Source organism: Citrus sinensis, chromosome 3 (assembly GCF_022201045.2).
Source record: "Citrus sinensis cultivar Valencia sweet orange chromosome 3, DVS_A1.0, whole genome shotgun sequence".
Taxonomy (NCBI): Eukaryota; Viridiplantae; Streptophyta; class Magnoliopsida; order Sapindales; family Rutaceae; genus Citrus; species Citrus sinensis.
The window spans coordinates 23744029-23769390 of NC_068558.1; the positions used below are offsets into that span (position 1 = coordinate 23744029).

A 25362-nucleotide genomic window follows, 5' to 3' on the forward strand; every position below is an offset into this window, starting at 1 on the left:
TTTAATTTATTGTTTTCAAGAAAGTAATTAATAATAAGGGGAAAGCGACAAAAAGGATTAGAGTCTAATACAGTCGTAATCAACAATTGATTTGTCATTTGACTTTCTGTTGGGGCTTTTTGAAGTCAAGTGGCCGTGCCCTGTCATTATTTCAATTCGACCGACCCTTTTCGGATTGGGATTATTATTGGTTGATTCTAAATTAAAAATATTTTTAAAAAATTAAAAAGTTAATTTTAATATTTAAAAAAAAACACACCGATTTATATAGTGTTTATTTTTTATAATGCTTGTGAGAAATGTGGATTCCTCCTACTCCAGTGTTTATTTATAATTTTTAAGAACCGAGTAAGAATCTCACTCTTAGAGCCTCACCTAATTTTGGATTGGGGAGTGGAAATCCCTTGGAGGATGTGGGAGTGGGAATTCACTCCCTCTCTTTTTTTTTCACTCTTATATTTAAAATAAAATAAATAATATTTAATAAAATAAAATAAATAATATTATATTTATTTAAATAATATTTTTATATTATATTATAAATTACATTTATTAAAAAAATAATAATAAACATACTTATTTTAATAAATTTAATAAAATAAAATAAATAATATGATATTTATTTAAATAATATTAGTATGTTATTTTATAAATTAAATTTATTAAAATAATAATATTAAACATATTTAAATATAATATTATTATATTTAGTTAAAAATAATAATTTTCATTGATTCTAAGTTAAAATTACTTAAAAATAATATTATTATACTCATAGAGGATTAATAATATTACTATATTTTATCTTTATTTGAAAATATAATATTATTATCTTTATTTAATTAATAATAATAAATATTTTATTTTAAGAAAATATTATTTTTGTACTATATTATCAATGATAATATTTCATTTGTGTTGCTATTATTAATATTTTTTTATTTACATTATTCAAATTAAAATTAATAAAAAATTATGATTTACATAATTAAGAATATTATTAATTATTATTAATTTATAAATATAATAAAATAAATATTTTATTTTTCAAATATATTTTTTAGCAATTTTGTAATTAAAAATTATAATTCTTTAAATAAGGGTAAAATTATAATTTAAAATCATTTACTCTCAATCCTAGACAATTCCATACTTCCACTCCAATATAAGTAAACAGCCTATTCTCACTCTCATTCTACACTCCTAATCACAAGATTCTCACTCCAATCCAAAATGTAAACGATATCTTAATGTTTAAGAGTTAGTTTGGGATTGCGATACAATTGATGAAATAAGTTGTCTCTATTAAGTTAATAAAATAATAATACAGTTGATAAAATGAGTTACTTTAGTTGAGCTAATAAAATAAACTGCTTCTATTGTATTGATAAAATAAGTTGTCGAACCAAAAAATAAAAATAAATGTTTAGTAAAATATGTTGTTGTAATTGCTGTAAATTTAAAAAGTAAAGTATGTGTGTTTAGTAGATTTTATTATTAAAGTATTGTTTCGTTATATAATCATTAAAATTGACATAAGTTGCCTGTTATTTTCAAGTAAATTTAATAAATTTTGTAATTTTTTTTAACCCTCAAATGTAGATAAATTAAAAAATTAATTTAATTATACTGAGCATTATAATATGTTATATAAAATATGATAAAATTCATTGCCTAATCCATTAATCTAAATAAAAATAAAAAGTAATATGTAGTTGTGGTATATGATAGGGTTATGATTTTTACAATAAGGTTTATGAAAAAAAATGACATAATTTTTTTTTGTTAAAATGATAATGCCATAACAGGAATTTTAAAAATATGAGGTTCTAAAAAGCAACCGCCTACTTTTAAAAGATGGTAATGAAAAAAAAAATTATGAAATAAATATCTTTTAAACATTTTACCGAACAACATTATCATCAAAATTTATGAAATAAGTCGCTTTTAATATTTCAACCGCAATATCAGATAGAACCTAAGTGTTTAACATTTGTTTAGATATTTTTAATTGGATAAGTATAATATTGTTGGCTCAAATCTTAATGTTTAAATTTTCTATTTTTTACTTTTACTTTGATGAATAGTAATATTAACTCATAGGTCAACAAAATTCATGCTTGTAAATATGTTTGTTGAGATTTGAAGTCCAGTCTAGTGTTGAGTCCTACCTTAATATATTACAGTCAAAGAACAAAGCCGAAGCAAGGAAGTACCTACTAAGTTAACTAAGGAATTGTTGTCAATATAATTCCTTGAACATTAGTGGAGTTTAATGAAGGTTTCCCTTTTCTAACTAGAATTTGATATTTTTGAAGGATTTATTTCTAAAAAGATTAAAATTGTATATTACATTTCGTTTGATATATACAAACTTAAAAGATGTAAAGGTAAACTTAAACAAAAATTAAGGGCAAACGGGTGCAGATTTGCCTTGCGAACTAAGAAAACTCTATTGATCGCTAATTCTAAGTTAGAGCTTTCTCTTGCTTCTTTAAACAAAATTATTTAGTTTCTATTAATATATTTATAAAAGGTCAAAACTAGGGTTGGTAACGGATCGAAATAAAACATGTGTTCCAAATCCTATTTTGAACTTTAAATTGAAACAAAAATGTGACTCGATTTGGTTCTCGAATCCTAATTGGTATCCTAAAATATTTCGAATAACATAAGTTTTATATTGTACACTAGGGATGGCAATGAGGAGGGGAGGAGAGGGGACCAATCTCCCCGTATCCATCCCCGATATTTTGCGTATGTCCCCGTCCCCATCAGAATTACTTAAGAGAATCCGCATCCCCTCCCCGAATAATAATAGGGGATCCCCGAGGGTCCACGATCCCCGAATAACTAATACATTTTTTTTATTTTCGATTTGAGTTAATCATATGAAAATAAAAAATTCAAATAAAAGTACAGTTCGAAAAATATTTTACATTAATATCTATTACAAAAGTCACATACATTAAATTAGTAAGTAACGCAGCATGCAAGGGATACAAACTTTTTTTACAAACTATCATGAATAAATTAATAGTCTAATACAAAATTGTTACAAATAAAATCGAATTTAGATTCAAAATTAACTTTTTCTATAGTGGCATGGGCACTTTATAAATGTGGATTATTCCCTTTACAGCACAATAGTTAAGTTGGAGCAAATCAAGAGTAAATATTAGATTAAATTAGATTAGATATTAAAATTGTGATTCGCTGTAGGCAATTACAACATCTAAAAATAAATAAAAAATAGATTTAAGTTTAAAATATTTAATGAATATTAAAATTAAAACAAAATTTTTGGGCTAATAGAATCTATCCGGTCTTTTTAATGTCTTAAATAAAAATTTAGGACTTTAATTAGTTAATTAGGCCTAAAAGTTTGATAATATAAATATTTTGATATTTGTTATTTTTACCAATTTTTATAATTTTATAATTCAAAATTTATTATTTATTTACTAGTAATTTTAAAAAATTAAAATTAAAATGGGAAAATGGGTAGGGGATGGGGATTCCACCTCATCCCTGTCCCCTCCTCGAATAAGAAATTTGGTAAAAAAATTTCCTCGTCCTTTCCCTGAATAAGAAATTGGGTATGAAATTATCCTCATACCCTCTCCGAATGGGAAAAATCCCCGAGGGTACCCGTCCCTGTGGGGATTTTTGCCATCCCTATTGTACACTATAGATTCTGTCATAACTGACATGTCACACTCCTATAACCTATATGTGATATATATTACTTATAAATACGACGTGTTGTATAATTATAACCTACATATCATATATATTTTATTTATCAAACTGACATGTCATTCATTTATGAAGATTCATATTTTGAGTGTTATTTTAGATTTTGATGAGAATTTTTAAATGTCCTTAATCCCGTTCTAAATAGTTAATCAAGATAAATTTTGATCTCAATCCCTCACCTAAATAATAAATTCAAATAAAATTTTGTACTAAATCCCATTTCAAATAGATCGAGATTCCAAATCTTGATTGGAATTCGACAAATTCTGCCAACCGTTGCCAAAACTCACCATCCCTAATTAGTATTTTATTAATAATTTTGTGTCTCTAATTATTACTTAAAGATGCCTCCTCCAAATGAAATTGCTTACTCCCGTGAACGATATTTCAATTTCATATTATATTATTTAGTGTGTATTGTATTTTATTATAATTATTTATCGTTTTCAATATTTATAGATGCCCCCCGTTTTCACATCACCCCTCGGCTCTCACGCAGCAGCGACGATAGTATAGCTTACTATGTCAAAACGACATTGACTCTTCAGGAAACGACCGGACCTTCCAATAAAATTGTTTGGAGCTCAAATTTTGCCAAATTCTTTGCAGAATTGCATCGTCAAATTTCAAATATCCAACGGACATTCAAAAATGTGAATTAATATAATTTTGTCACACTAATTTATATTACTTCTTCAAAAAATAAATTCAAAAATTTACTCCCCTAATATTGGTAGAGATATGTAAAATGAGCTTATAATGCTCTAAATCATTTCATGCCTAATGAGAGGCCGCAAACTCAGTGACAATTAATATCATTTCTTGATAGCCAGCGGTTTATACAAATATATATCAGTCATTTTTTCAAGCAACTATATTATAAGATAATATACATACACAACTCAGCAATGTTTGATAAGTTTTATTGTTTTTTAGATATTTTTACTTTTTAGCTTTTGTGATTTTTGAATCTGTAATCGTGTGTAAATATGATTTTTTATATTTAATGTATCAAATCATGTACGTATTTTTCATATACATATATATATATATATATGATATATAGAAATTAGAAAATACTTTAATATGCTTTTGGAGGGTTTAAAGCTTTGCAAATTAAGATATTTATAATTTTAACTTAATTAGGATTTAGGATTTAAGATGCAAGTGTACTAATTTTACAATTATGTTTTCAGTTCTTCTCCATCTCTCTTCTATTTACAAAAATTTTAAAGTAAATGTCTCCATTAAAATCTTAAATTATATATGAGAATACAGTTGTGATTATAATTTCTTTGTTCCATAATTTAGGCATTGTCAAATAGTTAAATTTTGTTGACTTTCTGATGATGATGCTTGGACTATGAGATAAGCTACCTATTAATTTCATAATTTTTTTCTTCTTTTGTTAAGTAAAAAAAAAAAAATTTAAATACTAATTGGGATATAAAATTCACCACATCATGAAATTTTATTATTTAATTAATAAATTACAAAAAAGAATGATCTCCATGGGAGGGATCGAGCGACTGTGAGTATAGTAATATAGACCAGAGTCCGTTGAGAAACGTAAAGCGCACGCGCTGGGTAAGCGAGTCATGACTGCTGCATGCAGCCTCCACAGCAACCAACAAACAAACAAAACTAACCACCTGTGGCACTTTTCCCTCTCTCTCGCGCTCTCTCACTCACCTCTGCATAGTATATAAAGTGCAGTCACTCTGCTCCGCCTTCAACACCGTCTCATTTTGCTCGATTCTCTTCTACTTCACGCTGCTGCTGGTACTCTATCTCTCTCTCTAGAAACTTCCATTCTAATTATCACCGTCCAATCAAGCATTGATCATCATCGACATCCTTTTGTTCATGATCATCATGATTGACGATGATCATCAAATCAATTCGAGATCACTTGATCTACTGTTCTTATAATCGTTATTACTTTGTTAATTTCCAGCTCTGTTTATTTAGCATTATATATCGATACACAGAAACACAAGCACACATCTCATGCATGCTTAATGAACGCATGTACGTTGTTTTTGTGGAGGTTAATTAATTGTTACTCTTTTGGTTGCAGGGAAAATATATATATAACAAGAAGGAAAAACTAATGCAGACGACAACGATGATGCCTCGCTGGGCGGTGAAGGCGATCTTACTAACTGTGATAATCTCCATTCCGTTTTCCGGTGTTTCGGCGACTAACCACACCGTCGGTGGCTCCACCGGGTGGGATCTCTCTTCCAACATCCACGCTTGGTCTGCTACAGCCACCTTCCACGTTGGCGACACTCTCGGTATATACATTCATCTTCATGCACTTATTATGCACTGCTTTATACTTAATTACTAGTGTTTGGCTGCTAGGAATATATATATATATATATATATATAAGAAAATGACGGATTCCTTTTTTTATGATTAATTAGCTTAATTATCTCTATAATTAGCTTCAGTTACTGCTTTCATTTTGTATTTGATTGTTTGGCTGCCGGGAAAAAAAAAATATCAAAGAAAAATACGGATTCTTCTTTGTTGACGTTAAAGAACTTAATTAACTGTGTATGCAATGATCAAATTTCAGTTGACTTGTACTTAAAATTACTTAAAAAGCCCTGAGACGATGCCTCGTTCCTTCTTCTACTTGTTTGGCGGCCGCGAAATTGAAAGAAAACGAAGGAGTGATTTCTTTTCGTCCAATTTCGCAGCAGCCAAACGACAACGTTTCGAAAACTGAATTAGTGAAATAGTTGTAATTTTGAAATTGCGATCGAGGCATATTTGGTAATGAATAAACTAGTGCTTCTTTTACAGATTAGAGAGGGCATATTTGGATATGAATTAAATGGTTCTTAACGGAATTGGAGGATGTATTTTTTATTTTGTCGTGACTCGCGTGTGCAGTGTTCACATACACTCCGCTGCACGATGTTCTAGAGGTAAACCAACTGGAATATGCCACGTGCCACACGGTTAACCCAATCAGTGCCCACAATAGCGGCGACACCGTGGTGCCGTTGATTGAACCAGGTACCCGCTACTTCATCTGCGGGCGAAACGGCCACTGCGCCTCGGGCCTCAAGTTCCGCGTGGACGTCCTTCCTCAGCTCGATGCCAACGTCACCCGCCGCACCCCGAGATCACCCCATCGTTCTCCGCCTTCACCGCCACTGCGCCATCCCCCTCCTCCTCCTCCCCCGATAAACTCATCGTCGGATGGAAAAGAGCCAGACATTCCTTCTGATCCAGGCTTTGACTCTCCCGGACCTTGTGGGAACTCAGCTGTTGGCGATATGATCACCGATTGGTTCTCATATAGCTGGTGCGTCCCGCTGGCCACCACTCTGCTAGTCTCTCTTGACTTCCCAGGCTTTAGCTTTGCTTAGCGTTTGATGATGATATATGCTCATGACACCCATGGTAGTAAAACTTAATAATGTCTGCAAATAATAATTGGTGGATGTTCATTATCATGATCAATTTGTTATACGGTGATGATTTGCCTGTCGGTTTTCTGAAATGATTGTCAAATTTTGAATCTTAATTTGGTTATTTGATCGCTGTAATTGAGATTTGGGGCATTTTTTTTTTTTTTGAAAATAGCCACTTACTAATGAGAGATAATTATCGCAAGATAATAAAGCTGTAAGTTCAGCAGGAGCTTTGTTTATCTAAAAACAACAATTTGGCTTCACCAATGCTAAATTATATAACTTGTGAGTCATTAAATTACAAACTCAGGAACAAAGTTAATCACAACATTAGCAACATCCTTAGCCAACATTAGGAACATCCTTGGCTAGATCTTGAATCTCGTGAACTAGCCATCCAATCTCACTCCAGCTTGAAAGCTTGCTAGTAATTATGTTAATCACCTTTTGTGAATCCAATTCGATAATAAAAGGATAAATCCCTATTAATTTGGCCATCTTTAAACCTTCATAAATAGCAAATGCTTCAATAAATTCAACGTCATCCGGAAAGTGATGTCTTCAAGTTGCTGCAGCCATGACTCCTCCTTGAGAGTTCCTTATAGTTGCTCTTAAAACCAACCAATCCTCTATAGAGCTGGGCATCGGATCATATTTGGATAGTTTTGATTCAATTCGATCTGTACAAATTCATATCAGATTTGGATTTGCAATCAAATCTGATAGGATATGAATTGTGTGATTCGATCAGATTTGATTAGAATAAGATCGGATTCGGTTTGATCCAAATAATCCGATCGAATTCACACACAATTATTTACCATCACCTACCCGCCATCTAGAAACATTCTCTATAACTTCTCTCCCCCAGAGTAAACTCCTCCAAAAATACAAAAGGTTCGACCGCAATTACTTTTCATGAACTCCACTATCTAGCCTTGAGCACCCTAAATATTAATGATTTTGGACAATGAAGTAACCTCCAACATTGTTTACCCAGAAGTGCTTGATTAAAAGTTCCAATCTCATGAAAGCCTAACCCACAATCTTTTTTCGTCACACACATCTTCTCCAATCCATCCAGTGAATACTTCTTGCCTGCACATTAAATTCCCACCAAAATTTTGCAATGATTTTTTGAATATCATCACAAAGGATTGAAGGAAGCTTAGAAACACTCATGGCATAGGTTGGAATTGCCCGGGCCACAGCTTTGATCAAAACCTCTTTGTGCCCACTAGAAAACTTTCTCCTTCAAATAATGGAATGTCTCAACAACTCCAGCTTGTCACATTTTCAAATTAGGAACAAACCGAGAAAAGACTCTTCTTTACCTCCTTATTTGATAAACAAACATATATGTGGCTGCATTGCATCCAAGGTTAGGAACTAAGATGCTTTTGTTGAAGTAGCTTTGGGACAACTGAACGCTCTAAATCGGCAGCAAAACCAACTGAGTACATGGGCATTCGAAGATACATGCTCAGATTATGTTACAAAAACAAACACAGTGAGATAACAATTTAGACAGTAGCTAAACAACGAAAACCAACTACTGGAAACGTCAAATGAACACAGAGAGCAAAACAGAAGAGAAAGGAAATCGAAACAGAAAAATAAAATGGAACCCAAGGCCTACACAGGGCAGTATCCTTAAAATAGATTTACCACCTACTGGAGTGCTTTAGGTCTGCTGGTAACTGTTTCGCAGGATACAACGGGCACGAATTTCCGGCTAAGTACAGGTTGGAAATTCCGGCGAACCACAACAGTGAACTCGATCAGAGAAAACAGACGATGAAGAAGGAGGAAGAAAAAACAAGTGTGCTTTGTGCTGGTTTTTTTGAGTGTCTAAAAACAGAAGACGAGATGCTTTTTTATACTCATGTGAGGATGTAACAGCTGCTTTGTATTGAATTTCTGAATTCAATATGTTTTATTTAATTGTTATAACAACCAAATCAATTAAAAAAAACTTGAATTATATAACAGGTAAGAAATAATTAGAGATGGCAGAAAAACCCGCCCGGACCGGATGCATGGAAAAAGCTAGGGATGGCAATGGATTGGATTTGATCCAAGATCCACGTGATCCAAATCCGATTGGATTTGGATTGGTTTAAAATGGATTTGGATCGGATTTAGATATCAATGTGCGGATCTAAGACGGATCTGGATCTATCTTAATATCTAAATCCATATCCATATCCACTCATCTTTTAATTTTATTTTATTTTAAAAGTTTCTTAATAATTGTGGAATGATAATTATAATAAATTTTATTCATAGCATATTAGTAGTATTTACCATGCATTTAAACTCTTAAAACTTAAAGGTTAGTTTTGTAAATTTAAAGATCAGCTAGCCTCAAAGCATGTACATGTAATATTCAAATTGCAAGCCAAGTAATTTAACCTAGTAATTTATTTTATTACATTGGCCAAATAATTTTTAAGGAATATAGTTATTCATATATTTAGTCATAATAAAAATAATAAAGGATTGAATATAAATCATATTTAATTTATATGTCATTATCTAATGTTGTAGGAATGAGGGTAGGTGTATCGTGAATATTAGAATGATGAAGAAAACAATAGAATATTAAATTGATCTTACTCCTGCAATTACTTCTGAATGATATTTTATTATCTTTCTTATTTGCTGTTTTGGTGTAAAAGTATAAACTACAACATTTATTATATTTTTGAGAAAAATTATATAATTTATTTGTTATCAATACATTTTAGCCCTCAATTTTCAATCTAAAAATTATTACTGAATTTTAGAATTCATGACGGATCTAGAGCAGGTTTAGATTTTAATTTTTTTTCAGATTTGGAGCAAATATAGATATTTATTTATTTTTTGGATCTGGATATGGAGCGAAAAATATGGATTCATAACGGATCTGGAGCATATACGGATCTTGATTTTTATTATGGATTTGGATCTGGAGCAGAGTAGATCCAACCCATATCTGCCCCATTGCCATCCCTAGAAAAAGCGGATTCGGGTATTGATTTTCAATGCCCGGCTGTTTCCGGGCACGGGTCCGGTCACAGCACCAAGAACCCGGAACCCGAACCCATGCCCGCTTTTTTATTAAGTAAAAAAAAAAAGAGGAAAATATAAAAACGAAAATTGCATTTTCCTTTGCCCAATTTCCCCCAAACCCAACCGGCCAGCCAACCCTAAATCGCGAATTTGCGACAAGTCTCAGAAGTCAGAATCGGCACCTCCTCCCCTCGTCTCTCCACCAACAGCCACCACCCATCTTCACCGATGGCGATGCAGTGTTGACAGTTGACCGCGCCTCTCCCTCCACGAACCGCAAAGCACAGTCGTCAGTCCGTCACAGATCCCTTCACTGTTTGGTCAGCTTCTTAGCGGCAGCCACCGCGCGACGGCGTCCGCCACCATAGCTGGTCTCACACTCTCACTCCATGGTTTTGTCACCATATCAGCTGCAACCCCGCCATCACAGCCACGACCCACGAGGTAATTATTTTTTTGGCTGTTTTTTCAAAAAAAATGATGAAATTGCTTTCAATTTTTTTTTGCTTTCAATTGCTTTAAAAAAAATGAAGAAATTATTTTGGTGTATGATTTGCGTTTTAATTTTTGTGTGTTGTGAGAAAGGACGGTTTTTGCAAGTTGGGTTTGCAAGTGGGAAAAGGGCTTTTAATGAATCCTCATTTCAATATGTTTAATCAGTGAATTTCAAAGTTATCCAGTATCCATACGTTTCTGATTCTGTCCCATATATTATGGGAGTTTGATTTTGACCTCATTTGAATTCATCATCACTCAAATCCGGGTAGAGAAAACCCAGAAAAAAACCCGTGCTCGCATAGAAAAATTCCGGGCACGGTGCGGGTAGCCCCAAACCCAGACCCGACCCAGACTTTTGCCATCTCTAGAAATAATTGTTGAAGCTGTTACAAATCCTTTGAATTCAAAAGGTGCCAAGTTTGCATGGATGATTTTGGGCTACATTCGCGTACGCAGGACGTGCGGGTGCACACGAGTTCAACCAAATCGGTCTTGGATTTGCACCCCCCTGCGCGCGCGCGTGTGGAGAGAACCTTTATCCTTATAATTCTTACTCATGCATGGTTACGTGTTTATGTATAAACACTAATCCCTAGGCTTCTTTTTCCTATGTGGGATAAGACTCATTTTCTTTCAAATTTCCAACTTTAAAAGTGAACTTTGAGAGATAATTTCTCATTCACCCAAGTACTATTTTGAGAAAATAAGATTATACTTTTAAAGTATCAACAGAGTAGTATCCGAACCTCACAAGATTTTCCACTTTCGTTAAGTGAGACTCACTCAAAATATGCTCTCAAAATAGCATGATATGCTATTTTTTCAACATATTATTCATAAGTAGTAAATTATGGTTTCCTCTGGTGTTATGACAAAGCTAGACATTTACATTTGACTACAAACAAGATTTCAAACCTAATCAATTACCTAGACAAAAGGTTAAATGTATAATTTGAAAAGGGAGAATTTAAAATTGGCAAGATTGATGGAGCCCTAATTGCAGCACTCAATTTGATTGATCTGTCAGTGGTTGGCGTAGATTAGGATGTAGACGCAATCAGCAACAAGCAAATTCGTTATAGAGAGTGGGCGGAAGTTCACCATTTACAAAGATCCCAAAAGCATAATAACCCGCTGGGACTATTTAAACCCACCAATTTTCTCTTTATATTTTTTTTAGAATAAAAATTTTATTATCTAAATAATTTTTTAAAAATTACATCATTAATTATTTCTTTTTTTTTTTCATTTCAATTCACAAATTCTCATCAATCTCTCTTAAATATATTCTCTTAACTGCAAACAATTGATATTACAAATTAAGAGGAACAAAATTCACTATTTAAAATTGAATATCAAGAAATTTTTATCAGCCATGAAAGTTAATAAATATCAAGAAATTTATTTTTTCTAAATACAAAAATATATATATAGAAAGTATGATATGAGAGATCACTATCTATTAAGAAAGGTCAAAAAAATGAACTCAAAAGAGAGTGAAATTAAGTATATAGTTTACAGAATATGAGAGTAGAGAGAGAATATGCAATTATAAGATTAAAAAAAATTAGTAAAGGATAATTTTGAAATCTTTAAATTTCAAAATTTTAATAATGAATTTATATTTTAAAATCGGTGTAGAGGAGAATTTGATAGGATCAAATAGTCCCACCCAAACCCACCTTTCATTTCGATTTCAAGCTTCAGAAAATAAACTAGTGTTACGCTATTCGCATGCAATTTTATATTTTCTATAATTTAAATAAATCTCTAAAACTAAATCTGTTCCAGTGCTTTGATCTAACATATATATATGCCCAACAATGAATCTTGCTTTATTGTTTAATGTGTTGAATGTAACACAAGAACTAAAGAACAGGCCTGGGATTTTGGCTTCTTTTGATGGCTAATTAGCAACAAGATTGCCAGCGTCTATAATGAGACTGGGATGTTTTTGTTTTTGTTTTCTGTTGAATGTATTGATATAAATACGAAGCTTTGCTTCGTTCTAATACTGAGGACTCAATCACTGTTGCGTGTCATAGTGACATGCGGCGAAAGTTTAATCCTGAAACGTTGATCTTTTTCATTTACAATTTGGATAAGAAAATTTCAATTTAGTATTTATTTTTTAATGATGAACTTCTATTTAGGTCTTCTTCTTCTTCTTCTTTTTCTATTCTTCTTTCTTTTTTCTCTTCTTTTTTCTTCAATTATAAAAATAAACGACAGTTTACGATATGGGTATTTCATATTTGATTGATATCAATTTATTTTAAACATAAAATATTGAATATTAAAAATTTTCTAACTTTTTTTATTTTTTTTGCACAGGGGTCCTGGCACCTGCTTGTTCCTTAAAAGATCCACCCCTAATTTCAACAGATCGAGTTTCAAAAGAGGGCACGTGTTATTTGTGGGGAGTCATGATTCTAGGAGAAAATAGCTGAGAGGAATTCAACTTGATAATTCCTGACATGAAATTTCAACTAGAAAATAGCTCAGAGTAAAGCTTTTCCTTAGAAGCCTTGAACAACGACCTGTCAAACGGAGACGTTCATGAATATCTTAGGGAAGAAAAAATGAGTAACCCACAAGATGCGATGCGTGGGTGACTTCCAGGGCACCCTGTTCGTTTAGTGCCTAATACCATTTATTTTTTGCAATTTGTTTGATTGGCATATAACCCAAAGTTTCTCCGCTTGGGTTGGGAAAATGTATTATCTTCTATTTGATCAAATTGCTAGAACAGTCAGCATATCTTGGGCATCTTTGTTACCATTCCATTCCTTGACATGAATAATGTTTTCTATCTAATTTGAGGATAAAAATAAAACAGATATATGTATTCAGTCTCATCTTTTCTCCAAGCTGTCATGCTTGTAACATGCAACGAATCCAAATTCTTCACTGTTAATTCATTTGAACGATTGTGAAAACACATTAGAGAATTCCCAGTGAATTGGAGTCCTTTTCTTGTCAAATCTAAAGTGAAATCTGGTATGATTTGAATTTAGTTGGCATTTTATGGAATGAATTGGGGGACAAGATAATGAGACTTTGAAAAAAAAAAAACAAGGTAATGAAACTTTTTAAAAAGTAATAAAAAATAGAGCAGAAATCATTTATGAAATGAAATTCAACTTGGGTTTTGCCGCGAATGGTGAAATGTTGTTTGACATCTCAATGGAGAATTTTCAACAATTGACAAATATAATCCAGAAACAAATATGATTCTTCAGTGAAATCTTGAGATAAACCAAGAATATCTGTTAATAATTTTGTGCATTTTTTTAGGAATGGGATTTCAGCATTTCTAATTAATATGCAACTTTCTTATAAATTAATTACAAAAATATTAACAAATTGTGTGCTTAATTTTAACCTAATTTTTGCTCATATATTCATCATGCCCTTTACAATGTCAACAGTATAAAGTACATTAAGCCATTCTATTGTACATGACACACATGATATATTAATGGAATAATTTGAAGTTGAAAATTTAAGTTGAAATAGCCCACCCAAGTTTATGGTTAATGTATTGTAAAAAAAAAAGTTCATGCTTAATGTTAAGCTGTGGGGGGTCTTTGATAGAATCCTAATTTAAATGGATATGTTTTATATTTAAGAAAAATATGAGTACCTATCTAATATTTACCTTTATTCAACTGTTTTACCGTTGGATATATATATATATTTTTAAATTTGCAATGCCAATTAATTTATTACAAAAAAAAGAAAAGCCTTCCCACGACTGATGTTGAAATCCGAAACCTAAAATTTACGAAGTGCCCAAAATAGCTTTCACCATCACCACCGGACCGAGACAGACGGCCTCACCATCCACGCGCCGCCGCCGATTTTAATCCACCATCAGCTGCTTCCGGCGCTCTTTTGTTGTCATTTCCGGTAAGCCCTTTCTTGTTGCAACTTTTCCAGCTTTCATTTTTTTTTTTAAATTGTTGATTGTTTCTGTTTGAAATTTTCCAGCCACCGTATTCATGTTTATTGTTTATTATTTATGTAAAATGCACATAATGAAAATATCATTCAATTTTTTTTTTTCACTAATCTGATCGCACGTAAATTGAGAAGCATGAAACACTAGATAAAAATGAAGTAATGCACAAGGTAGATCCTGCTCATCAATTAGTTGTAGTGAGCAAATTCATTTCATTGCAGTCGTTGATGTCAAATATGGAAGGGGAAGAAACCCCACACCGGCAAATCCCCGACGAAACCTTACAGAAGAAACACCAGTCGATGATCCACCGACTCGCAGTTCGGCACCAAACTCGTTTAGAAACTCGCAAACCTGACTCACCTGACTCATCCTCCACCTCCGCTTTTCTCTCCCGCTTCAATGACTTTAAGAATTCCATCACCACCCAAATTGAATCTGCCGCTGATCCTTCTTGTCTCACTGATATCTCATCATCAATCTCGGACCTCGAAAAACTCGTTGCGGAGAATTCGTACTGTCTCCCCTCCTATGAAATCCGAGCCTCTCTCAAAACAATCTCTGATTTGAGACAGAATCTTGATACATTGACTGCCCATATTGTCCCCAAAAAGAAATTCTCATTTAAGAACAAACCCGTCAAAAAAGAAACCCACATTATTAACCAAGACACAGAATGTAATACTGTTTCGTTGCCAGAGTTAAAAAAGACGAGTCTCCCAGTTCGTGACTCGCCGGGTTTTAGAGACAAACAAAGCCAAGTACTAGTGAAGAACTTTAAGGGTTCAGAAATAGGTGAATTTACATTATCAGGACTTGACTCGTGTGAGGTGAAACTGGTTGGAAGTGTTAACGCATTGTTTATCAACCAATTGAAAAATTGTAAAGTTTATGTAGGACCAGTGATGGGTTCAATTTTGATTGAGGAAGTGGAGAATTGCCTGTTGGTTTTGGTATCGCATCAGATTCGGATTCATTTTGCAAAAAGGAGTGATTTTTATCTGAGGGTCAGGAGTCGGCCTATCATTGAGGATAGTAATGAAGTAAGATTTGCGCCTTATTGTTTGAAGTATAAGGGAATTGAAGCAGACTTGGAGGTTGCTGGGTTGAATGAGGAGACAGGGAACTGGGCTAATGTGGATGATTTTAAGTGGTTGAGAGCGGTTCAAAGTCCCAACTGGTCGGTTTTGCCCGAGGAGGAGAGGATTGGGACTGTTGATTTGGTGGATCTGGAATGTGGGAATGGCACAATTTAGGTAACTTAATGCTGTATTGGGATTTTTTTTTTTGGGATAATTTTTTTCATTTGTGTTAATGTTTCTTCTGAATGGAAATGGAAAGTATTGATGGATATTATTGTTATTGGTTTTTTTTTTAATAATGTTGTTATATATAAGCTTATTGGATGAAATATAATGGTTGTTTTTCCTCTGATTGGATTATGGAAATATGAGAATGAATATTTGACTTATGTTTGCACCTTACAGGTTTGGGCATTTTTTATTTTCTTTCGTCACTGCACCTGGCTCATGTTTTAACTTCACAAACTTATATAGTTTTTGCATGCGTATTCTGTTAAACTTAAAAGTTAAACTTCTTCTGGAGACTGAAGGACTTACATTAAACACAGCTGGCACAATTTGAGTGATTAGTACTGCTGATGTTGTAGCCAATTGTAATGCTTATCTAACTGAACTGCTCCTTTTTTTTTTTGGAGTTTTAGAGTTCTAGCTTCTCGCAAGAATATTGAAATTGTAGTTTTTCAATTTGAGTCCATACGGCTGCATGTATATGTAGTAAAGATTATACACTTGCAAAGTACTCTACATAAATGCTTTCTTCTCTCCCTATAAAAACAGTGTGAATGGTGAACAATTGGGTTTATTGCTGCTTGTCAGCTGAAAACTAAGGAAACAGTAACAGAAAAAGCGTCTTTTACTCATCCTTTTTTTTAAAATTTTTTTTGGCTAGAAATTTTAAAACTTAAAGAAGATAATAATCAGCTCAAATCATAGCAGTCATGACTCATCATTCCTCATGAGAATCAACCAAGTAGAATGACTATTTAGTATATTCCAAACTATCAACTGATAAAAAAAAATTGTCATAACAATTGTATCACAATTTATTTATTGAGATAAATATGATTAAGTTAGAAGAAATATTGTAAAGACCTCCAAAAATTCTGTTACAGTAGCCAGCATTGCCGACATTTTCAATGCTAAAGTATTTCTTGCATTGGGATATGTTTACCAAGACTTTTCTGGAGCTTGCAGCTTACACCATCTCTTAGCACGTCGAATTGAATTAGGTCTTCCCTTGCTCTGCATGACTTTTTATCAGTTATATTGATTTCCGAATCTTCATTTTTGGGCTATGATTTTGCATTCTTTTCTGTGTTGACAGCAATTGTTTACTGTGTGCTCTATTTTAGTTTATGAAACGTGTTTTGGTTGTAACTGTTGCCAATGCCTACTGTAAAGACAAACAGCTTCTGGATAAGAGAATTATTAGCAAGCGTTGTGTGAGCTTTATTTAGGTATATATTTTCATAACCTAAGTTATGCCTCAATAATAAATGGAAAGAAGGTAATCCCATTGATTTGCACTTATCCAATGGAGTTCATTGGCAATGTGATGGTAGAAGTCAACTTGTTGCTAGTATAAGATTCTTTGGGGAAGAAAGCAGAAGGGGACTTGAAAATAATTTGTCAATAATATCGGGTTATTAACGTTTGCTTGGCGACCTGTCAATTTAGTGATTGACCTATACAACGGAACTTTTTGTTTCTGACTTAACTAGTGGCAGTGAAGTCTGTGGTGGGGGTTGATGATGTTTCAGGAATGCTGCAGCAGCAAAGAGACAGGCATGTTGGCACCCACAGCAGTGTGATGACCTGCTTCCTATTCAATATACTGTGCAGTCATTTATCTTCCACTACAATGACCTGGGCCAAACCATTGTGTGAACAGTAGACAACTTCCAGTTTCTGCTTCCTCCGGTCACCATCGCTCGTAAAAGCCCTGTGGTCCTCCCTGAGGCACCCTAGTGGAAAACAAAGAGGCGGCTCCAACACAAATCACAGCAATTGGCCAGTTCTAGTACAAAGGTGAGTCTTCAGGATGCTGGTCATGGTATATTCCTTTGTCCTTCAAATTATTTGGTAAGTGTTGGCTGTGGTCCAAAACTTAATGAATGGTAAACAACATACCAACCGAATAGTTGGCAGTGATAAAGATTAGTAGTTTGGTATTATTGCTTCAGAGCATTTTGAGACACTGGTTGAATATGACAAATTCTATTTAGAAATGGAGATTTGATGAATCAAATTTGGCATTGGTCTGAAATCGTTGTTTTGAGTTTGCAGGGAAACGGTGAACTGAATTTAGTCTGTTGAGTGTTTTCTAGTTGTTTAGAGATTCGTCTTGTTGGCCTACTTATTTTTTGTTAGGTTATATGGTTTATACGATTTTGCAATTTTGTTTAATTTTTGCTTTCCTCTAGATTAAAAGGAATTTGCTTTTGTGAGTGTAGGGATTACAATTACAATGCTCGCCATCAATGTCGTGGTGGTGATTCCTAAACGGGATGTGTCGGTCTTATTTAATATTGAGGTGTTATAATTTAAAAAGTTATCGATCTCTTAAAAAAATTAATTATGAAATTAAGGTTAATAGTACGTAGTAAGTAAAAATTTTAAATAATAAATTTTATAAAATTAATAAACATATTATAAGTTTTTCATCATATAAGTGGTGAATCAAATTAATTTATAAACTAACTATAATTAGTGTTTATAAAATTTTGTAACTTTTCATCCTCAGCATTAAGGTAGCATTTACATTTTAGATTGGTGTGAGAATCCTAAGGACTGAGAATCCTAGGATTACGAGTGTAAAGTAGAAGCGGGAATATGTTGTTTACTTACACTAGGACGAGAGTATGGAATTGAAATTAGAATTTAATTTATGTGTTTACATTGTCTTGGATTGGAAGTAAATGGTTTCAAATTATATTTTTACTCTTATTTAAAGAATTATAATTTTTAATTACAAAATTAATAAAAATATATTTGAAAAATAAAATATTTATTTTATTATATTTGTAAATTAATAATAATTATTAATATTCTTAATTATGTAAATCACAATTTTTTATTAATTTTAATTTTAATTATGTAAATAAAAAAATATTAATAAAAGCAACACAAATGAAACATTATTATTAATAATATAATACAAAATTAATATTTTCTTAGAATAAATATTTATTATTATTAATTATTAATATTAAATTAATATAATATTATTAATATTAAATTAATATAATATTATTATTTTTAAATAAATATAATAATATTATAATTTCGATAATATATAATCATATTATTAATTCACTATGAGTATAATAATATTATTTTTAAGTAATTTGACTTAGAATCAATGTAAGTTATTATTTTTAACTAAATATAATAATATTTTATTTAAATATGTTTCATATTATTATTTTTAATAAATATAATTTATAAAATAAAATAAATATCATTTAAATAAATATAATATTATTTATTTTATTTTACTAAATATAAGGATAAAAAGGGAAGACAAGGGAGTAGATTCCCACTCCCACCTCCTCCATGAGAGTGAGAATCTCACTCCCCACTTCAAAATTAGATAGGGCAAGTGAAATGAGATTTATATTCTCCTTAAAATTTATAAGTAAACACTGAAATATGAGAAATTTACTCTCCTCACTCCTACTCCAAAAAATAAACACTACATAAATGAGATAGGCATGGGATTGAACCAACACCAATAACACAAGAAAGTTTTTTACTTTTATCATGTCATGTTTGAGTTGATTTGATGTTGAAGAGCCAAACTCATTTATCTTTTGATTTTTTGTTCTGTTTTTTCAGATCAGCTCATGTGACAAACATTTGGTAAATTGTTGGGGTCATCCTGTGGTGCCACAGTGACACGGTGCCACAGTTTTTTGTCTTTATTCTGTGAAGCCATTGGATGGTTACTCGTTCAATCCAACGGTTTAAATTAATTATTGGAGAAAGGCCGCGAGAACTGACAACCTTTGTAGCCGGTTTTGGGTGAGTGTAATACCATCTAATAGTGAGCGTGCATTTCAGGATCTTTGATCTACGACATACCGTTTCAGCGATTTCATTTGAAAATCAATCTGTAGACAAAAAGTGAACACACGAAATTGGTATTCCTGGATCGCAATTATTGGTGGAATATTAGCAAACGGTTGATGTGTACATGAATATGTCCGCGCAGTTGTAGGGAGGCGATGGTGAAATAAAAAAAAAAAATTCCCGGCATGTGCATTCGAAGGAATTTCTGATGCTGAAAGTGTGGGCATATCGAATGATCCAACGTAGTAGGTAATTCGATATAAACTTGCAATTTGTTTTAGTTGGAATATTTATAAAAGACGTTTTTAGGGTTAGTTGAATAGTTGGTGGAAGAGTTCAGTAAACGAGTGGTAATGGGGAAAATTTTCGATTAAGTATGTAAACAGGGGTCGTCAAAGAATGTGATGTTACTAGGGAGGACTGATTTGAGGAATCTCACTGCACTAATTGCCGGTTTGAAGGCACAAGAGGGACTTAAAAGTGTTCGACGATGAATTGAAATTTGTTAGTAAGTAAATATCTTTTGTAAGTATCAATTAGTTATATGGGTAATTGATGAGGACATACATTTATGGCATGTTCTTATAATGAAATTGTTAACTTTGTTTTATCTTCTGGTCACCAATAATGTATGGATGAGATGTTAGTGTTCAATTGTTAATTTGATTGTTGGAATCAATTAGCATGAATGTGTTTCTTAGAAAATCAAGAATGTTGATGGGCATTTAATGTGTGAAGCCCCTCGAAATGAGTCTATGAAAATGATTGATTAACATTGTAGACGGTGGCATGGTTGTTACAGATAAGTCTGTTTATAGACTGTGATCTTATTGTTGTGGTTTTACACATACCCTGTAATTAAATTCTGTAAAATCAGAATGGTGCAGTTCGTTAGAAGCACTCATTTATAATTTCAGTGCAGCAATGAAGGTAGGGGAGGTTCGCAAGCGAAAATGTAGGGACGTAAACAGCTTGAACGAAGATATGGAAGGCAATCGAACAATAGAACGTAATACCCATTATGGATTCATCAGCTATTTGTAAGTATGTTTACTATCCGAATAACTAAATTTTATCAATGACGAGTGGATTGGAAATGATTTGAGTTACTTTCAGTGGTGCAACTGTGCGTAAAATGAAGGCAACAGATGCAAACACCAGCATTACAAGAGAGGTGCGTTAAATGGAAATAAAATTTAGTGTACCGCAACACCTTTTTAATTGGCAATAAGGTGTATGTCTGTGTGTTTCTATTAACTGCAGGTTCGAAGGGAAATTGCGACGTCATTTAAAAATTTACCACCAAAGATGAAATGGAAGTACAAAGTCCGAGTCGAACAAGCAGTCAAAGGGGAAGCAACTAACACATATTTTACACGATGTGCACCAGACAGATTGGCAGCAGCTGTTACAAATCTATCTGATGAACAAAGAGCAGCTGTATGTGAAATGGGTATGGGGAGCGTGCTTGAGTTGAATAGTGGTAGGCTGAAAAGGAAGCTTTGTGGTTGGTTGGTAGATAGGATTGATGTATGTAGGCGCGTTGTAGTTTTGAATGGTAATGAGGTAGAGCTCAGTGCTAATAGCTTTGGTCATGTCATGGGATTAATAGATGGGGGCATGCCTTTAAGATTACAGGGTGACATCAAAGAAGTTGAATCATATGTAAAGATGTTCAGTGCATCATCTACAGGAATCAACATCAAGAAATTGGCAGAAATGTTGAGTAATTCGACGGCAGCCGATGATAGGTTCAAAGTCACATTTATGTTGTTTACTCTATATACTGTTCTATGTCCCCCTGGTGGAGTACACATAAGTTGTAATTTCTTATTTTCTTTGAAAGATGTGAACTGTATCCAGAAGAGGAATTGGGCCACATTTTGTTTTCATAAATTTCTTGAAGGCATTACTAGGTACAAGGAAGAGAAATTGGCATACATAGGCGGCTGTCTTTTGTACTTAGAGGTGATATCGCATCTTGGAATGATATAGTGTCAATATTTTCCTTCACTTTGTTCAGTTGAGTAACTGACTATAATTTGCATTGTTGTTTTTGTTTATTCCAGATGCTTTATTTTAATTCTATAGTGTATGGAAAAGTACAAAGAGACAGGTCTATGTGTCCCCTGGCCTTGTGGAACGTAGATGAGATAAAGCGGTTGATGAAATGGATAGAGAATAAAGGTGGTTATAGTAGCGATGAGGTAATCTGAAAAAGGAATTGTAAATTTGTGGGATTCTATGAAAGCAAATAATATGCTTACAATGAAAAACGTGCGATCCATGAATACTGCTTTTCAATATGTCCTTGCTTTACATTTATTGTAGTTGGATGTTACATATATATTTGGTTCAGCACTTTACTTATAACTTCGTACTTGTAAAATTGTTTTACTAGATACGAGTCTGTGCTGCATCTGTAATAAAGGCGAACTCAAGGTCAGATGGATGCAGTATGGCTGTGGAAGAAGATTTTAGAGACTCGGATGTTAGACAGATGACAACAGCCCCGGGAATGACGAAAATAAAGTCAGTTAGTAATTGGATAAGGCAGTAGTGATATCAAGTAGGCCATCAGGATATGTTGAAAATTTAAAGACGGATGGATCGTGCCGCAGTAACCATGGCAATAACGATAAGGGGAAGGACTGGAGTGATGCAACCAAAGGAGAGGGAGTTTGCACCAACTGTGAGAGTAAGCAATTGTACAAAAGTGCAGCAAGTGGCAGTATGTACCAGAATAATGAAATCAAGGAAAAAGATGTTTGTGAAGATGCACAACATATGGATTTAATTGATGTAGCAGATTTTGTCATGGAGACTCAGACGTCCCCACCATGCAGTGAAAGCTTGCATAGTAACATAAGGATTGAGGTTATCTGTAACTAATAAAAGTTAAATCTGAAATTTGCATCTTCTTTTAGTTGTTTTTGGTTAACCGAATGTAATTTATGTTTTATAATTTTGTAATTATTATGAGGAAAATATGTTGCAGGAGCCTGCTGTGGTGCAGAAGTGTTCAGAACCGAATAAAAAGACTGGGAATGTAGTCCATCCAAAGTCACCACTTAATCAGATAGGTGCTGGCAGAGCACGTTATCGGGTTGGACCATATGTGATGCAAAGACCTTTGAGTACTGATGACGAGATGTTGATTAACTTCTGCATGGATGAAAATTTGAATAAGGGGTAACGTATTACTTATGTCGTTGAATTAGTACTGGCATTCATATAAAAAGTTACTTGATTGTGTTTGAGCTTCGAATAAACGGACTTAATTGTAGGAAATCAATAATTATGGCAAAAATGTCTGCATGATAGATTTTCCGTTGCAGGGAAATAGTTTTTAAGACGAACTTCAATTGCATCAGCAGACATGATATTATGTCTCTCTCTCCTAGAAGTACAATCAATGTGAAGGTACAACCACCTTCTGTCAAGTGCTGTACTTGTATGAATAATACATACACATTTTATAATGATTGCTCTTGGAATTTAATGGGGCTTGACGTTTTTGTTATTTGTTTATATGTTGAATGAAGTGAATACCCCTTACATGCAAGTGTTAATACTCGTACTTTTCAGATTGTTTCTGCTGTCTCAGAATTGTTATCTGCGAATGCGAGTGTAAACGTGGGAAACAGTAATTTCAGCCTTTTTCTGCCAGCGTATTCTGCTGTAAGGACTTTGTGTTATATTGCAATATTAAAATTTTATCCCCTAAGGGACAGTTTAACATAAAATTTCGTGTGTTCATTCAATATGGTGCATCTGTTTACTATGCATGTAAGTTGAGATATTGTTCTTGTAATTACATTTAACTAGAGCATTACAAATATTTGTTATTCAAGTTTGGCAACCCACTATTTCCATTGCCTATAATTTTAGTTTCGGCTGTGATAGCGTTGATGTTCTATAAACTGTACAGTTGCACGATAACATCAGTGGGGACCCCACAGACCTTACTTTTGGTATTAAACAATTTATCAGTGGTGATTTATACCTGGCGAATATTGGTTCGTGTAAGCAAGTAAGCATTTTTTACTTAAGCAATCAGCAAACCTCGTTTTTAGTTAATTTTGATGTTATCTGTCAGTTTATTTCACCCTGGTATTGCAATCATCAATAGATTTTTGTCCCGGTGAACCATGGTTTTACACACTGGTACTTATTGGTTGTATTAATATACGAAATGCGGGTGGAGATATGGGATCCACTGCCCACTGCAATGAAGTCACAAATGTTCGTTGTTGAATGCAAACGAGCGGTGAGTTACCAATGTAGATGCCAATCGAGTGTACTTTGTTGCCAAAAAAAATTACTTATAAACGAACCATTGTTGTTGTAAATAATCCTCCTTTGTTTTAAAAGGAAGTGTCAAATATTACTATTGTTATTACTGCAATCTATCGATTGACGGATGTTCCTGCAGTTACAATTCATTGAGATGGCGTTGCAACATTGTGGCTCAAATTGTTTATCGGGAAGGTTAAACATGAGCGAGTTCGTAATCCAGCTTTGTACCAGGCAGGCCAGTATACGTAACGAATCTGATTGTGCACTATATGTTATGTTGATGATGGAGAGACATAAAATGTGGTCATGCCTTTCGGAGGCAGAGGTGCGTAACATTTTTAACTGTTCAATGCTATAACCCAGGCCGTTAATATTAATTATGTATCCATTCAATTTTTGCTGCCTTGTACTTAGTGTGTTTGTTCATTTCATTCAGATAAAGTTTGATTCAGATAGTGAGAGGGCACGCATTCTGATAGATCTCGTGACATACAGTTTCAACTGTTTGAAGGACAATGTTCGTTTGAAGGCTGAGAAGCATCGATCGCGTGTTGACGATGAAGCCCATTCAATTTATGAAGCGATTGAAAAGAAGCGCGTACGACAGCTTCGGTGTGCGAGCCAAATGGGGCATGGTCGCTGCCATTAGCTGCATTTGATTTGACGTTCTATTGTATAAGTGCATCCATGCTTTCCGAAAAGAAAAAATTACTGGGTTTGACAGTTGCAGTTCATCATTCCAAAAAGCACAATCAACCACTGACAATTGTGAGTGATAAACAACTTATGTTTTGTTGCTGGCATATAACAATAAAGTTTCCATCGTGGATGCCGCAGTGTCTCACTACTGAACTTAATCATTTATGAGTTTACATTGCCGTCAATTTTTAATTTGTCAAGACGGCTGTTCCTGGAGTATTATATCAGTACATGCTGTTAGCTGAAATAACATCTTCTCTGAATTCTGCATATTATATGATACTGATACTTTGGCCTGGCCAAGTTACTGAAATATTCATTTTATGTTGTAGTCCTGAGGAAGATGCTTTATGTAGTAATTGAACTCAACGAGGGATTGAATGAAGTTACGCAAGTTGTGCTTATTTAAGCTTGGCATAGGTATAAAAATTGTTTCTCAACTGCCTCTTAAATATTCTTTTTTTTTGTTGCAAAATTAACGGATACAGTGGGAGCAAA

General features: G+C 33.2%; 3 protein-coding genes across 23 annotated transcripts; all 3 read left to right on the forward strand.

Annotated features, from left to right (window-relative positions):
* Positions 1–5515: 5515 nt before the first annotated feature.
* Positions 5516–7236, forward strand: LOC102631221 (uclacyanin 1-like). The gene is made up of 3 exons (XM_006493344.4): positions 5516–5541; positions 5840–6059; positions 6668–7236. The coding sequence occupies exons 2-3, from the start codon at positions 5873–5875 to the stop codon at positions 7147–7149; spliced, it is 669 nt and encodes a 222-aa protein (XP_006493407.2). The 5' UTR covers positions 5516–5541; positions 5840–5872; the 3' UTR covers positions 7150–7236.
* Positions 7237–14472: 7236 nt separating this feature from the next.
* LOC102606627 (tubulin-folding cofactor C) lies at positions 14473–22435 on the forward strand. Of its 21 annotated transcripts, none has more exons than XM_052437970.1 (9): positions 14473–14661; positions 17556–17823; positions 19633–20115; positions 20242–20374; positions 20784–20906; positions 20983–21040; positions 21130–21834; positions 21936–22073; positions 22268–22435. In XM_052437970.1, the coding sequence occupies exons 5-9, from the start codon at positions 20791–20793 to the stop codon at positions 22424–22426; spliced, it is 1176 nt and encodes a 391-aa protein (XP_052293930.1). In that variant the 5' UTR covers positions 14473–14661; positions 17556–17823; positions 19633–20115; positions 20242–20374; positions 20784–20790; the 3' UTR covers positions 22427–22435. The 21 variants fall into 21 exon arrangements, 19 of the variants coding, with proteins under 19 accessions (XP_052293930.1, XP_052293928.1, XP_052293929.1 ...); XM_052437968.1 differs by having other exon boundaries at positions 20789–20906; XM_052437969.1 differs by having other exon boundaries at positions 20253–20374; positions 20789–20906.
* Positions 22434–25273, forward strand: LOC127898572 (uncharacterized). The gene is made up of 8 exons (XM_052437982.1): positions 22434–22743; positions 22865–23058; positions 23205–23289; positions 23455–23547; positions 23798–23899; positions 23999–24136; positions 24302–24490; positions 24602–25273. Exons 1-8 carry the CDS (start codon positions 22600–22602, stop codon positions 24812–24814), a joined length of 1158 nt encoding a protein of 385 aa, XP_052293942.1. The 5' UTR covers positions 22434–22599; the 3' UTR covers positions 24815–25273.
* The last annotated feature ends 89 nt before the right edge of the window (positions 25274–25362 follow it).

Bases quoted from the DNA above. Each gene is read 5' to 3' on its own strand.
- LOC102631221 (XM_006493344.4), top strand. From the start codon at position 5,873: ATGCAGACGACAACGATGATGCCTCGCTGGGCGGTGAAGGCGATCTTA. The intron at 6,060-6,667 runs GTATATACATTC...TCGCGTGTGCAG, and splicing joins CCACGTTGGCGACACTCTCG to TGTTCACATACACTCCGCTG.
- LOC102606627 (XM_052437964.1), top strand. From the start codon at position 20,075: ATGCTGAAAGTGTGGGCATATCGAATGATCCAACGTAGTAG. The intron at 20,116-20,783 runs GTAATTCGATAT...TTATAATTTCAG, and splicing joins CGAATGATCCAACGTAGTAG to TGCAGCAATGAAGGTAGGGG. The intron at 21,835-21,935 runs GTGATATCGCAT...TGTTTATTCCAG, and splicing joins GCTGTCTTTTGTACTTAGAG to ATGCTTTATTTTAATTCTAT.
- LOC127898572 (XM_052437982.1), top strand. From the start codon at position 22,600: ATGTACCAGAATAATGAAATCAAGGAAAAAGATGTTTGTGAAGATGCA. The intron at 22,744-22,864 runs GTTATCTGTAAC...AATATGTTGCAG, and splicing joins ATAGTAACATAAGGATTGAG to GAGCCTGCTGTGGTGCAGAA. The intron at 23,900-23,998 runs GTAAGCATTTTT...AATCATCAATAG, and splicing joins ATATTGGTTCGTGTAAGCAA to ATTTTTGTCCCGGTGAACCA.